Source organism: Mustelus asterias, chromosome 26, assembly GCF_964213995.1.
Source record: "Mustelus asterias chromosome 26, sMusAst1.hap1.1, whole genome shotgun sequence".
NCBI classification, from domain to species: Eukaryota; Metazoa; Chordata; class Chondrichthyes; order Carcharhiniformes; family Triakidae; genus Mustelus; species Mustelus asterias.
Genome location: NC_135826.1, coordinates 15,879,152 through 15,895,801, shown reverse-complemented (window position 1 = coordinate 15,895,801; position 16,650 = coordinate 15,879,152). Strand labels below are relative to the sequence as shown.

At 43.6% G+C, this 16,650-nt stretch overlaps 1 protein-coding gene across 1 annotated transcript in view; it reads left to right on the top strand.

Moving 5' to 3' along the window:
* The window catches only part of LOC144479387 (uncharacterized), a 38,306-nt gene extending 32,070 nt beyond the window's left edge, over window positions 1–6,236 (top strand). The window contains exons 3-5 of the mRNA XM_078198008.1: window positions 1,466–1,588; window positions 4,042–4,449; window positions 6,060–6,236. Of these exons, the coding sequence (XP_078054134.1) occupies window positions 1,466–1,588; window positions 4,042–4,449; window positions 6,060–6,236 (708 nt within the window). The remainder of the gene's footprint in view (window positions 1–1,465; window positions 1,589–4,041; window positions 4,450–6,059) is intronic.
* The last annotated feature ends 10,414 nt before the right edge of the window (window positions 6,237–16,650 follow it).

Genomic DNA, 16,650 nt, shown 5'->3' with positions numbered 1-16,650 from the left:
CAACTCGGCCAACGTTGTCTACCTGATACGCTGCAGGAAAGGATGTCCCGAGGCATGGTACATTGGGGAAACCATGCAGACTCTATGACAACGGATGAATGAACACCGCTTGACAATCACGAGGCAAGACTGTTCTCTTCCTGTGGGGGAACATTTCAGCGGTCACGGGCATTCAGCCTCTGATCTTCGGGTAAGCGTTCTCCAAGGCGGCCTTCACGACACACGACAGCGCAGAGTCGCTGAGCAGAAACTGATAGCCAAGTTCTGTACACATGAGGACGACCTGAACCGGGATGTTGGGTTTATGTCGCACCAGCAGTAACCCCCACAGCTTGCCTCCTGGACTTGCAGAATCTCACAGGCTGTCCTGTCTGGAGACAATACACATCTCTTTAACCTGTGCTTAATGCTCCCTCCACTCACATTGTCTGCATCTTTAAGACCTGGTTGGCTGTAGAGATTCGCATTTTAATCAGTATTCTGTAACTTGATTTTGTGTCTCAGTGCCCTGTTTGAGAGCACATTTCCACTCCATCTGATGAAGGAGCAGCGCTCCGAAAGCTAATGGCATTTGCTACCAAATAAACCTGTTGGACTTTAACCTGGTGTTGTTAAAACTCTTACAGGAAATTTGTGGCCATGAAACAGGACCTGTTTGTCCAGCAGGCTCTTTTACAGCCAGCCCATACTTGTTGCATTGTCAGCTGACAGTGAGTCTCACCAATGAAAAGCTTCCCCCACCGTGCGATTGCGGAGCCCGCTCTCGACACGTCAGCGCAAATGAGGCCCACTTCCGGCTCTGTCGTCAGGACTTCAGGCCAGAAAATCCTGCCCTCTCTGTCTCTGAGAAGGGGAATGAGTGCAACTTCTCCCATATGGATAAGAGGATAGAAACCGAACCGTGAAATGGCCACAATTCTCTGGCCATTCCCCACCATGCTGCCACTGCCAGCGAGAATAGAGAATTTGGCACTCAGCCAAACCTCTGTTGACTGCAGCGGGGCTGGAGAATCCCAGCTACAGGCGAGATCAGGGAATAGAGAAAGAGTCCGGCAGTGCAGAAAGAGATCATTCAGTCCTTCGAGCCTGTACTAACCACAATCCCACCCAGGTGCTATCCCCATAACCCCATGCATTTACCCTAACTAGTCCCCCTGACACTAAGGGGAAATTTAGCATGGCCAATCCACCGAACCCACACATCTTTGGACTGTGAGAGGAAACCGGAGCACCCGGAGGAAACCCATGCAAACATGGGTAGAATGGGCAAACTCCACACAGATAGTGACACAAGCCAGGAATCGAACCCAGGTCCCTGGCGCTGTGAGGCAGCAGTGCTAACTACTGTGCTACCTTCCAGTGTGATCATAGAATCCGGCCCGTTATTTCATTTTTGCAAGTGGATTTTTAATAATTTCCGGAATGGAAGATGCCAGAATCTGACTGACTAAATGTCTTTATTCAGGAAGAAGAGACCCACAGGAGATCGATATGGGAGGACAATGTGAGATACATCGAACAGCACAACCTGGAATACTCAATGGGGAAACACACATTTACTGTGGGAATGAATGAGTTTGGAGACCTGGTGTGTATAAGATGTCTAGTCTGGGATCTATTAGATACCAGTTATTGTGGTGCTATTACTGAATAAGGCGTGATTGGTTAGTGATGTCACAATGCCCCATTACACTAAAGAATCTAACCTCCCTCACCAATGTATGTTTTGTTAAAAATAGATTCTGTTTCCATTTTAATATCTAAATTCATTATTTTTCCTGTTGTCAGACAGCCAGCACCATGGGCTGGGACACGGCTCGTGTGTCTGCTGTACTTTCTGAATAAAAAGCATGGGATGGATTCACCTGCCCCAAACCAAGTGACAATTTAAACATGATGGGATAGTGTTGACAGTGTTCAACACACCAGCTGCATTAATCTCTCCTTGGCCCTAACCTTCCCGCGGGGATGGACTAAAACCCAACACTGGGACCAATGGCAATTTCAACTCCAATGTCAGATCTTGTCATTGAAATCATTGGGAAATTGATGAGAGACTATTTGGATTGTGAATGTGAAATAATAAAGTCTGAATGTGAAATGTTGGATCCCAGTTCAAAATCGCACCTTCCCCACTCCCAAAAAAGACAATAACTGATTGGAGATCGGTTCATGGACACCCTCTGTTTTCTCAGGTTTGATGTCAAACTCAACAATTCATGTGGACAGGATATTCAACCATGGGAGCATCAAAACCAAACCTGATCTTTGTGGAACAGCTACTTTCCAGTGTGATCATAGAATCCCTACAGTACAGAAGGAAGCCATTTGGTCCATTGAGCCTGCACCGACAACAATCCCACCCAGGCCCTATCCCCGTAGCTCCACATATTTACCCTCGCTAATTCCCCTGACACGGAGGGGCAACTTAGCATGGCCAATCCACCTAACCCACACATATTTCAACTGTGGGAGGAAACCGGGGCACCCGGAGGAAACCCACACAGACACGGGGAGAACGTGGAAACTCCACACAGTCACCTGAGGCTGGAATTGAACTTGGCTTCCTGGCCCTGTGAGGCAGCAGTGCTAACCACTGTGCTACCCCAATGATGGATAATGATAGTGGGGGAATCAGCAACGGTAATGCCATTGAATATCATTGGGTGATGGCTGGATTCTCTCTCATTGGGAATGGTCATTGCCTTGCACTTGTGTGGTGCGAATGTTACTTGCATATATATTCTGAAAAACCCAAATATGACGTTTGAACCTTCCAACAGAACGATATAGTATTTCAATAAAGGAGGGACATCCAGGTTGAATCAATATCACGTGGTAATACCTCTGATTTTAAACACAGGCAAATTGCATATGATGACATTTAAAGCAAGACCAAAACCTGTCTGCAAGCTCAATACCCATGCAAGACCTCAGGACCTGGTACATTGGGGTGCCATGGAATAATCACACCTGACTCAGACCAGTTACCAGACTTTGAAAATTCATCACATTTGATATCTTAAATCAATAATTTTTTTGCACTAAACTTTCCAATTTTTTTTTAAGAAACCCTACAGCACAGAAAGAGGCCATTCAGCCCTTCGAGTCTGCACCGACCACAATCCCACCCAGGCCCTACCCCCATATCCCTACATATTGTACCCGCTAATCCCTCTAATCTACGCATCCCGGGACACTAAGGGCAATTTTTAGCATGGCCAATCAACCTAACCCACACATCTTTGGACTGTGGGAGGAAACCGGAGCACCCGGAGGAAACCCACGCAGGCACGAGGAGAATGTGCACATTCCACACAGACAGTGACCCAAGCCGGGAATCGAACCCAGGTCCCTGGAGCTGTGAAGCAGCAGTGCTAACCACTGTGCTACCGTGCCGCCCCGGCAAAGCACACAGCTGTAAGGAGGCAGATCTATATCCTGAAACTTAGATAAGCCTCCTTCAGATTGTGATCAGGAATGCTGCCTAACTTTCTCCTCTAAGTCCAAGGGTTCTGAGGCCAATTCTGTACCAACTGCAGCCTGAGCTTTGAGCGGGAATTAAGACCAGGTTGGTGATGGAATGTGAGAGCTTTCTGTTGGGGATGGGTCAGTTAAACATCAATAAACTTAGTCATCATGGGGGAACTTTACCCACTCTCCTCACTGAGGAAGTGCTCTGGAAGATTTTAATCACCAAATGATTCTCAACTCATCGCACACAAAATGAGGTGCATGTATAATCACTGCTGCCATTTTGTTTGTGGTACCCTCGACCAGAGAGATACTTTATCACCTTCAGGCTCTCCACCCACCTTTATCCTGGAATGTGTAGAAATGGACAAACCATTTTCCTGCAGTTCTTTATTTCCGTCGAACATTACACATGTCAGTGATGCTTGTTACTTTGATCTCTCTTTTTGCTAAACTCAGTGAATGGATAAGAATGTGGCCGTGTAATGTTATCGACTCTCTTCTTGCACATTCTCCATCAGAAACCAATCACTTCATTCATGAATATCCCTGTATTTGACTTTCTAGACCGATAAAGAGTTCAATGAACGCATGAATGGATTTCTCCCAATCCAAGCTGACAACTCGGCTGAAGAAGTTGATGGAGATGAACTTGATGAAGATGTAGAAAGTGATGGAGGTGATGATGAACTTCACGGAGATGTAGAAAGTGATGGAGGTGATGATGAACTTGACGAAGATGTAGAAAGTGATGGAGCTGATGATGAACTTCACGGAGATGTAGAAAGTGATGGAGGTGATGATGAACTTGATGAAGATGTAGAAAGCGATAGAGGTGACGATGAACTTGATGAAGATGTAGCAAGTGATGGAGGTGATGATGAACTTGATGAAGATGAAGAAATTGATGATGATCTGACACACGTGGCTGTTGACTGGCGTAGAAGAGGCTACGTTACTCCAGTGAAGAATCAGGTAAAAATCAGACAGAATCATTTTAAACATTATTGGGTGGGATATTAAAAGTCAACGGCTCTCCAAATTTTCCCATCCTGTTCATGACAATACCTGCCAAAAAATCCCGCCCCAACTGTGAGGTTCTGATTGGCTTGTAGGAAGGTTTTGCTTTGGTTTTAGATTCTTTTGCCTCTCCTGCTTCCTCACTGCAGCTTTGCTGTGCATTGGTTATGGTTAGGCAAAAATCATGCTGTGAGTTGTCTATCTTAAGTTAATTTTATTAACTGAAAGGGATGATTAAATGTTGTATTCCAAAATATGAAATCTTTATTAAGATGGTCGAATAGATTTTAAAATTGATGTGTACAAGTACCATTATAACATACTAAATTAGACTTTCAGATCTAACCAGGAAAAACTCAAACTGGAAAAGTTTCGAAGATGCTCTCTCCAAGCTCCTTGTTTATGTCCAGTCAAACTTCATGAGCATTCCATTGCGTACTCTAATTATACACTGTTTCATTATTCAGATGCCAAAGGAAAAGTTAATGGCATATATATGGGGGCGGCACGATAGCACAGTGGTTAGCACTGCTGCTTCACAGCTCCAGGGACCTGGGTTCGATTCCCGGCTTGGGTCACTATCTGTGTGGAGTTTGCACATTCTCCTCGTGTCTGCGTGGGTTTCCTCCGGGTGCTCCGGTTTCCTCCCACAGTCCAAAGATGTGTGGGTTAGGTTGATTGGCCATGCTAAAATTGCCCTTAGTGTCCTGAGATGCGTAGGTTAGAGGGATTAGTGGGTAAAATATGTAGGGGTATGGGGGTAGGGCCTGGGTGGGATTGTGGTCGGTGCAGACTCGATGGGCCGAATGGCCTCTTTCTGTGCTGTAGGGTTTCTATGATTAACACTATGATTCTATGATATACTTTACGTGGTAAACACCACTCAATCTGAATGTAAGTTGTAGAGGTCGGAGGAATGAGTTCCTGTCCCTTCACTTTTTAACCAGAGCAGCTAATTCCACGTTCTGGTTTTTCTATGGCAGTGTCTTACTTAATTCTTTAAACCAACACATTGTACCAATTGGAATGATCAAGATAATTATCTGGGTAATGACAAAACCACTGATATTATTCCAGCTCATAGTAGTTGAACCTATCACTAAATTGACTCCCGTCATGTGAGACTGTCAAGGGTAGCTGTGCCCATTTTAAATACACTATTATATTGCTTGATATACATGTCATTAAAACATAAGAAAAAGAAGCAGGAGTAGCCTATTCAGCTCTTCAAGCCTGCTCCATCACTCAATATGATTATGGCTGGTCTTCCACCTCAACTATTGAATGCAATCGCACATCTTTCTTAAACTCATTTTGTCCAGGCCTGAAAGTCATGCATTATCGCTTCAGGTGATTAACGTAGAGCCCATACGATGATGTAATTCTGCTGTTTCTCTGTCATATCCTCAATCACTTCCTGTCATTTCATTCTACACATCCCATTAAATATCATTTCATCTCAGTTCTAATCCCTGGAGGAATTTACATTATCATTAAACATTAAAACATGCTCTGAACATTCACAAGTCTTAACCTCTTCTGAGGTCTTTTATGTTTCAAAACAGCAATCCATGTTGTACTTGTTTCACATTGTTATTTCAAAATTACTCGTAATCCAGAGAGCAGTCTTGCCGGAATGCCAGGACTGGTTGAACTTTACTTATGTTTTCCTGATGAATGTTTGGTCTTTAATACACGACATGGATCAGGAGTTACTGAGATTCAGTCATTGTTGCATTTAGAAATTGCACAACATTCATGACATAATTACAATCTGAATTAATTCAGTGTTCTCAGGGAAGACAGGATTTTAGTCTCTTTATCTCATTTTTAAAGGTAGTTTTTTTTCCTGGTCTTGTATTTACAATTCAGATTAAACCATCCAATCAGTTCCCTCTTATTTAAGCACTGTGTACAAGGTTCACTTACACTTAGATAGTGAGTAGTCCAGCCAGATGTTAAAAATGGCAGATGGAGTTTAATCTGGACAAATGCGAGATAATGCATTTTGGAAGGTTCAACGCAAGTAGGAATAATACAGAAATGGTAGAACCCTGAGGAGTATTAACAGGCAGAGAGATCTGGGCGTACATGTCCACCGATCATTGAAAGTAGCAACGCAGGTGGATAAGGTAGTCAAGAAGGCATACGGATGCTTGCCTTCATCGGTCGGGGCATTGAGTATAAAAATTCGCAGGTCATGCTGCAGCTGTACAGAACCTTAGTTAGGCCTCATTTAGAATATTGTGTACAATTCTGGTCGTCACAGTCCCAGAAGGATGTGGATGCTATGGAGAGGGTACAGAAGACGTTTACCAGGATGTTGCCTGGCTTGGAGGATATTAGCTATGAGGAGAGGTTGGATAAACTCAGTTCATTCTCACTGGAGCGGCGGAGGTTGAGAGGTGATCTGATCGGGGTTTACAAGATTATGGTGGCATGGACAGAGTGGGTAGTCAGATGCTCTTTCCCAGGGTAGAAAAGTCAAGTACTGGGGAACATAGGCTTCGGGTGCATGGAGAAAAGTTTAGAGCAGGTGTGCAAGGCAAGATTTTTACAGAGGGCGGTGAATGTCTGGAACGTGCTGTCCGGGGAGGTGGTGGGAGCCGGTACAATGGTGGCACTTAAGGGGCAACTAGACAAATACATGAATAAGATGGGAATGGAAGGATAGGGATTCTGTAAGTGCATATGGTTTTAGTTCAGGCAGGCATCATGATCGGCGCAGGCTTGGAGGGCCGAAGGGCCTATTCCTCTGCTGTACTTTTCTTTGTTCTTTATTGCTATGAAGAGACAGAAGACCCTCCAGAACGCTGTTGGGCACAGGATCCTTTTAACTGCTATCAATCATAAGTTGCCAGTAGCAATAAATGATATTAACCAATTACTCAACAATATTCCACAAACACCAATTACTCTCAGCATTCATCTTTTTATCATCTCATATCATAAATCAAGATTTTCACCAAATTTACAACAGCAAGAATTTCACTGTGGTCACTATCAAAGTCTGGTTGCCACAATTCAATAATTTGGTTCACCTCAATAACCCCAATTCCATTCCGTAATATTTTGAACAGGTAAATTTCTCAAAACCACTTACTTACAAAAACCCAGTGAATGATGTAATCTTTAGTTTTGATCTTTCTTCAGGCACCTTTCCAAATGACTGTAAAAAACTAAATATCAATGAAAAAAAAATTAGGCTCACAGCAAAACACACAATCTGACTTAAAAAAGGGAAAACGATAGCAGCCAGGATTCTCTGGTCTTGTATGCCCCACCACCGCTGCCAGCAAGAACAGAGAATTTGGCGCTCAGCCAAGACTCCATTCATTGCAGCAAGACTGGAGAGTCCCAACTATGGGCTGAGTCGGAGAATTCTGGCCAGTAAATTAAAAAGGACATTCCATCCTGCTGGTGCTCAGTTCTAAATTCAGAATCCACGTCCTCATTCAAACCTTCTATCTCCTGAACAGTTCTTGATATTCTCCTCTATTGGGATGTCAAAGGGGTGTACAGGCAGTGCTCAGACTTACAACACAATTGATTCCTGAAAACCACATTGACATGTCGTATGTTGGAACTGATTTTCCGATCGGAATGATGGTACAAATGGGGGATTTGTTCCTGAATCAAGGCCAGAAATCACTCATGGTCACCCAGTGGTGTAAAATGCTCTCAATTCTTGCCCTGTCAGGTTGCTGAGGCTACTGTTGATGTCTGCACACTTTAGCACAAGTTCCTGGTATGGTGTTGGGGGAATATAATGAAGCTATCGATCAGTGTGAGTTGCGTGTTTAACCTTGAAATTCTGTGAGTCTGAGCGCATATTAAATACAATAACAGTGTATAAATGCATTAAAATCAAGATAGTTGCACTGAAAACATTCATTTCCAAACTCATCAAGATGGTTCGGCCTGTCCAGTTAAACAGATGAGTGGCACAGGACGTAAATGTGTGCGTACGACTGTGCGCGGCATTGTAAAGTCGAAACCAACAATGTAAAGTCAAAATGGGGTGTCAATTTATAAAAGTAGAGCACAATTCACCCCGTTCACCCCGGGTACAAATCCCCGAAATCTCACGAGACGGCCAAACCAGGATTTGCGGCAGTGCGATCTCGGTTCGAGATCTTCACCGTCTCCAGCTGGTGACGTGAACCTGATTTCCACAAAACCGAATAAATGTCAATATAATTTAAGAACTTGATGACGTATCATCTACCCATGACATATGCTCCTCCTCCTCCCCCCCCTCCCCTGCCCTCCACTCCTCACCTCCCCACCTGGCAGGGTGTATCACTACTGGTTTTCAGGGCAGCACAGTGGCACAACGGTTAGCACCACGGTCTCACAGCACCACAGACACCGGTTTGATTTCAGCCTGTTCGGCGTTTGCACGTTCTCCCCATGTTGGTGTGAGTTATCTCCGGGTGCTCTGGTTTCCTCCCACACTCCCAAGATGTGCAGATCAGGTGGATTGCTGTGGTAAATGCGCAGGGTGAAGGGGATAGGGCAAAAGGGATGGGCAGGGTAGATGCTGTTTCAGAGTCAGTGCAGACTGATGGGCCGATGGCCTCTTTCTGCACTGTAGGGATTCAATGTCGGAATTCTATGGTTCAAAAATGAAAACCAGTCATGGTGACCAGGGGATGTGGAGGTACCTGAAAGCCCTGGGGATTAGGGACAAGGCTGGGCAGTGCCCCCTGAGCAGCACCAAATGGGCGGCGCCAAATAGACAGTTCGCATAAAGGGGGCAGTGCCAAGAGGGCTCTAGCGGGGGGGTTAACTCTCCTTCATTTGGAGGTGTCCCTCTTATGTGTGGTTGTGGGGGAGGAGAGAGGGGAGAGCCTCGATGGCAGCAGAATGGGGTGGAAGGGTTGGGGGACAGGCCTGATAAACACATTTCAGAAATTCCTCCTCCTCTTTTCCCTGGACTCTAACACTATCCCAACTGATATTTGGCTAAGTTACACTCCCCAATATCATCACCCTACACGTCTTGCACTTCTCTGTAATTTCTCTGCAGATTTGACCCTCTATATCACTTTTACTATTTGGAAATTTATATAACACCTCGTCACATGATCAAACCCTTTTTGCTTCTCATCTTTAACCTGTAGATCCTGTCCTTGTTCCCTGCAGGACATCCTTGCTTTGCAACACTGCAACATCTTCCCTAATTGCTGTCATCCTGCTTCCCCCTTTCTGTCCCTATCTTTTTTGAACAATTTATCATTGAATATTAGCAGCCCAGTCCTCACCATTAACCATGTTTCCGTTATTGCTGCTGCATCACATTTCCACTTGTATTTTTGTGCTTGTAACTCACCAATCTTATTGACCACACTTTGTGAATTCACATAAATGCATTTAAATCTGTCTTTGTAGCCCTTCTTACTCCACTCCTATCTAATGTGGTACTGCTTCCTTCTCATGCATTATCCAACACTCTCACTTTTCCATTTTCCTGGTACCCAACTTGCTGTCAATTTAGTTGGTGACAATCGCAAATTTCCACCCATTTAGATGTTGTGAATTTCTTCACTCCAAATATTACCGCCAAACCTTCTTTTTCAATATGGACGTACTTTCTTTCAGCTTCAGCCAAGGCCCTGGAGGCATAAGCTATTGGCCATTCATCTCCATTCTTCCATCTATGTGCTAAAACTGCCCCAATGCCGTATGGAGACACGTCACGAGTGAGCACTAACTCTTTTCTGGGGTCGTAATGTGCTAAGACATTCGCTGATGACAGCTGTTGTTTTATTTTCTTAAAAACAAGGTCGTGACGGGCAGACCATCCCCAAGCTTGACCCTTTTTTAGCATTGGTATGGATTTCCCGTAGTACGTCACCAGTCCTAAAAATGACCGTAACTCCTGGATTGAGGCGGGAGACGGGGCATCTTTAATCACCCGCAGCCGGTCCCCCAAAGGATGTAGACCTGCTTTGTCCACTTTGTAACCCAGATAGGTCACTTGAGGTATGTTCTCCAATGTTCTCTGGAGAATGGCGCAGGCTGACGATACCCCAAAAGGTAACCTTGTGTATTGATAGAGGCCCTTTAGTGTATTGACTGTGGCATATTTCTGTGAATCCTCATCCAGCTGCAACTGCAAATAAGCAGTGAGGATATTGGGATTTCTAATATGAAAAGTCAATTGGCAGATTTTCAGCGCTCCCCGTGGCGTGTTTCTCGGCAGTGAGAGGCAATGTGCTGTTGGCTGACAGCGGAATCTTCTGGTCCCACCGCTGTTAACGGGGTTTCCCAGTGAATACACCCCCTGCCGCACAGAAACCCACGGCGGACGAAGGGTCATGTTGGCGGAGACCTGAAGATGCCGCTGCTGGCAGATGGCCAGAAAATCCCGCTGAGTAAAATGTGACAACGGGAGCAAGGTTTTGTAAAGATTAGAAGGTAGTTGGACAGGAAAAGGTGATAAAACCCACATATTTATCGGAAGGAAGAATAATTGTGTGGTTTACAATTACATCAAATCAGAAATAAATGTTCTTCCGACAGGAATCGAAGGTGCAAGAATCATTAAGTAAGCCACGCAGTGCTGGTGGTTGGATATGGAAGACAGGGTAGATGATGGCGTAGAAAGTGGTTTTGGCTGGTTAAAAACAGGCATGTACTTTCTAAAAACAACAACTAACTGATCACAGCCGGGGCAGTGACAGGAGCACTGGAATTACTCTGTCTTCCTGGGATAGGGAGGGAAGCATCCAACAAAATTCCCACTGCTGATCACTATCCAAAGACACTGGAGAAGCTGCAGAAAAGATTCACAAGGATGATACTGGAACTGAGAGGATAGATTCATCAGAAAAAGCTGAACAGGCTGGAGCTCTTTTCCTCAGAAAGGAGAAGGTTGGGAGGTGGCTTGATCGAGGTCTTTAAGGTTCTGAAAGGATTTGCTGCGGTAGGTATGGAGAAAATGTTTCCACTTGTGGGGGTGTTTGAAACTAAGGGTGATCAATATAAGATAGTCACTAATATATCCAATCAGAAATTCAGGAGAAAGCTCTTTACCCAGAGAGGTGGAACTGGGGACAGTGTTACCATGAGGAGTGGTTGAGCTGAATAACACAGAGACATTGAAGGGGAAGCTAGATAAGCACATGAGGGTGAAAGGAATAGAAAGATGTGTTGATAGAGTCAGATGAAGAGGGATGGGAGGAGGCTCATGTGGAGGAGAAACACTGGCACGGACCAGTAGGATCGAACTTCCCGTTTCTGTGCTGCAGTCGGTTTATCTACGTAACCAACACTGAATAATGGGTGGGATTTTCTGGCCATTCCCACAGCAGCATCTTCCGGTCCTGCCATTGGTGACTCCTCTCTTTGACAAAGGGCCATCTGGACTCGAAACGTCAGCTCTTTTTCATCCTTACAGATGCTGCCAGACCTGCTATGATTTTCCAGCATTTTCTCTTTTGGTGGCCTTACTAATGTCTTGTACAACTTCAACAAGATGTCCCAAGTCCTGCATTCAATGGTCTGACCAATGAAACCATACATGCTGAATGCTTTCTTCACCACTCTGCCCACCTGTGACTCCACTTTCAAGGAGCTATGAACCAGTACCCCCTAGATCGCTTGGTTCTATAACTCTTCCCAACACGCCACCATTAACTGAGTAAGTCCTGGTTCAATCTACCAAAATGCATCACCTCGCATTTATCTTAATTATCTATTCTGCTGCTAACCTCACAGTTCTAACCCTCTTCTCTTCCACATGAGTTCTCATTACATCAGGAAGTGAATTTTTAAACTCCCCTAAAATAATCATTTCTCTCAGAGCTTCAAATACCTGGTCTATTTGCAAAACCCTTATCCACTTATCAAAATTACTCTATTTGATCCTTTCAAATTCTATGTACGTTTGATGAGGTTCTTTCCTTGGATTTCTAAACCTTTGCCTGTAAGCTCCTGGCACTAGTTCATATGCACTGAAGATAGATTTTTTCACCTCATCATACTTCCCAGATATCTTCTCTGATAGTGATGCAAATACTTCACTAAGCCTACCTACCAACTTTGTTTGAATCAATAATACCCACATGGTCTGTGGCCATTTCATTTCTTTAGTCACTTTATCAAATGAAATGAAAAAGGCTTCTATATCTTTCTCATCAAACCTTGGCAATGCTTGGACATATTTAAATAGATCCCCCCCAAGCCTTTGAATATGAAGCTCTTGCTCCTTCTCACTGTCCTCATCACTACTCTCAACCTGTACTTTTCCCTTTACCTCCACCCATTTTAACTGAAGTTCACTTTTGATTGCCAGTTTCTGAAGTTCAAATTCTCTCTCTTTTTCTTTCTGTTCTGCTCGTGCTATCCTTTCCCATTCTTTTGCTCTGATCTGTAATTCAAGCTGTTTCATTTCTTTTTGTTCCTCACTTCTCTGGCTTTTTGCATCCCTTTCTTTGGTTTTCACTACTCTCTTTCTATCCTTTATTTCGAATTCAACCTGCTTCAATTCTTTTTCATGTTCAAGCTGTTTTATCTGTAATTGAATTCGAGCTATTTCCAATGATTCTGCCTGTGTTTCTGGCAATTTTAAATGCTGAACTATCACCACAATTAGTTCCCCTTTCTGTAAACTGTCAGGCAATCTCAACTGCAATGTTTTAGCCGATTCCAAAAGCTTTGTTTTAGTCACCTTTTGTAAATTACCCTGCGTGACCTCTTCCACCCCCAAGAACTTCTTAAACTCTGAAAGAGCCATTATGCCACAAGACACTCCCTATTTAAACCTCAATACAACACCTGAAAAGGAAATACCAATATGTTCACCACTCACAGGCCAGAATTTTACCGGCACAGCCACCTGAGGCTCGTAAGATCACGCCCGAGGCCAATGGAGAATCCCGTTCTGTGAGCCTCGCCCTCCCCAATTTCGGATAGGACGTGCCAGTAAAGTCAGGGCCACTGCCTTTGAGTTCAATAATCCCAAATCAATCAAGAAATATAGATTTTAATCCCGCAAGAGCCCCCAGTTATGGTTCAGGTCAAAAACTCCAAAGTGTTCTATGAAGCTCGCCTGGACCATAGGTTTTGGCTCGGATAAGTATGAGATGTTTCACTTCTGGTATGATTCAAGTGACCCACTGGGGAGCTCTTATCAAACAAAGTTTATTTGAGAACACAGTTAACATCTATAGTAAGAAAACTGGCAACAACCTTTATCAATTACAAACAAGAAACAAAACAACCACTATAACGTATAACCCTTAACAAAGATATCTAATGTGTTCTAATCAAACCAAAACCCTTGCCATCGACAAAACCCTTTAGACAGGTTCAATACATAAAAGTCTACTGCTCACATGATAATGGAAATGGAGTCTGTTGATTGAAGTCTGCAGTTCTCTGGATTCAATCTGAACAGTTTGAAGACAAGACAGCTTCCCAAAACATCAGAGACCCTGGTCCAGCCCTCAACAACAGCAGATTTTCACCCTTCAGGAAAACAAGAGCTTGTTTTCAGCCATCCAACAGAATTTTCAAAACAGAGAGAGGGAAAACATTTCCTTTTAGCTTGCTGTCCCTTCTAAAACTAAAACTCAAACCCACAGCTCTGAACTGAAAATGAAAACAAAAACTGTCCAAAAACACATGACTGTCCTCCTAACAATGCAGGATCATAAAATTAATCCCAGAGTAAACACAAACAACCCCATTTAAGCCACTTAAGTAGCAATAAAGGACTCATCGTAATCAGCCCAGCAATAATGACATCACTAAAGCTGTGAGCTAAGAAAACACTGAAACTGTGAGTTAAGAAAGCACTGAAGCTGTGAGAGCTGCAGAAATCATGTTTAAAAAAACCTTTCTTAAAGGTACACTAACATCACACTAACTTAGTCAGCAGTTCTTGTACTTGGAGTTGTATTTAGTTATAGCTGATACACTTGAACCATCACACCTCAGGATAGACTGCACTTCTGCAATTATACAGTTGTTATCCATGTCCTTCATTGTCCCAACTTTCTCCCTAACTGAAATAAGTAAGAGGTTTCCAGTGCAGTCCTGATGAGTCATATCAAAGGAAAATTGGAACAGCAATGGGCCATTTAGTTCCCCGAGCCTCGCCTTTTCGTTAGATGGGCGGCACGGTGGCACAGTGGTTAGCACTGCTGCCTCACAGCTCCAGGACACAGGCTTGGCTGCAGCCTCGGGTGACTCATAGAATCATAGAAACTCTACAGTGCAGAAAGAGGCCATTGGGCCCATCAAGTCTGCACCGACCACAATCCCACCTAGGCCCTACCCTCATATCCCTACATATTTACCCGCTAATCCCTCTAATCTACACATCTCAGGACACTAAGGGGCAATTTTAGCATGGCCAATCGATCTAACCCGCACATCTTTGGACTATGCGGAGTTTGCATGTTCTCCCTGTGTCCGCCTGGGTTTCCTCCCACAGTCCAAAGATCTGCATATTAGGTTGTGTAGATGGAACCCCTAATGAGGTGGTACGATTTTTAAACAATAGACATTGAGGCACTGACAGAAATAGCAGCAATCAGTTAAATGACTTTCAAAATAAATTTATGAGCTAACAAGAAGCAATTTACACGTATTAGATGCAGTAATTGATTCAAATGAGTGATTATGATTGTAAAACACATATGATGATATTTTGAATGCATTATTATTGATTTTCAGGAATATTGTTCACTTTAGTCAAAAAGCATTTTACCGCAAAACATCATGGTAAAAGTCATTAGGGCAAAGCCATATCTTGAGAGAATATTTAGGCCTTGGAAATATGCATGTTTTACCAGTAAAGTTTCAGATGGGAGAACCTTTAGAACACTTCATCATATAACATGAATAAGGTTTATTCACTGTCCAGACGAGATGGATTGGTGCCAGAGTGGTGTCACAAGTTAATCTGGCTAGACAGTGGCCTTGAAGGGAACCTGTGAGAACGTTCATTTGAACTCTAGGCTGAGCGTCTTAGGCTACGAGGCAAACAGGGTGTAGGGTCAGCCAAGAGAGGAGTCAGCTTCCAGATTTCACAGACTAATAAAATACCATTATGCTGAGTGATGGAATTCGATTGGCTAATGCATTTGACATGCATTGTTGTTGATTTGCATATCGTGAAGAATTTTGAATTAAAGCTATTGAAAGGCAGGAATGATTGATAAGAAAAATCTATAATTGATCTGTTTTTGGTTGTATATGTTAGATTCATCGGAGAGGTTTTGCTGCTCTATGTCAGAGCTACTGAACCCTTTGATAAACTCGGCGGTCGCTGAATTAAATAAAGTTATGTCTTTATACAGATATACCTGCCTCGTGAGTCTTGTATTGTCTAAACTTTAGGCAGTTCCTGTCACCTCGGGTACCCCACCGATAGTTGATTTACCTTGCTGAATTGCCGCTTAGTGTCAGGGAGATTAGCAGGGTAAACACGTGAGGTTACGGGGATAAGGCCTGGGTGGGATTGTTGTCGATGCAAGCTCGATGAGCCCAATGGCCTCTTTCTGCACTGTTGGGATTCTATGATTCTAGATCACAGCTGGTTTGTACCACATCCCCATTTAGCTGTTTTATCCTTGCTCAAGAATAATTCAATCTCAGTCTTGAAAGCTTCAATTGTCCCAGTATCCACAACATTTTGAGGAAAAGAGTTCCACGTTTTCACTTCCCTTTGTGGTAACAATGTTTTCTGATTTTGCTCCTGAATGGTCTAGTTTTCATTTTAAGATTGTCTCTCTGTTATCTGGATTTCCCTTATAAAAGGAAATAGTTTATCTGAACTTACCCTGTTGAATCGCAGTATCATTTAAAGCACTTTGATTAGATCATCCCCACAATTCTCTGAACTCAGAAAAACAGAAATCAAGTTGATGGAACTCATCCCCATAAATTAACTCTCTAAGTCATCAGTCTGTCGGCCTTCCTTATATGATTCTGATAACTCAGGACTCATCACGTTCCGCAAGGTAGTCAATCCTTTAATCAGGGCTTCTTTATCGAACCCTCACCCCTGGCCAAACCAGTTTGTTGGTCAGCTCCAAGTTTAAAAGGGCAGCCACCAGCTAGGTGATGTAAGAATCCTTGCCCATCAATGTATGTTTAGCTCCTTTGAATATTCATGCTTTAGGTGGATTGTCCAGGATT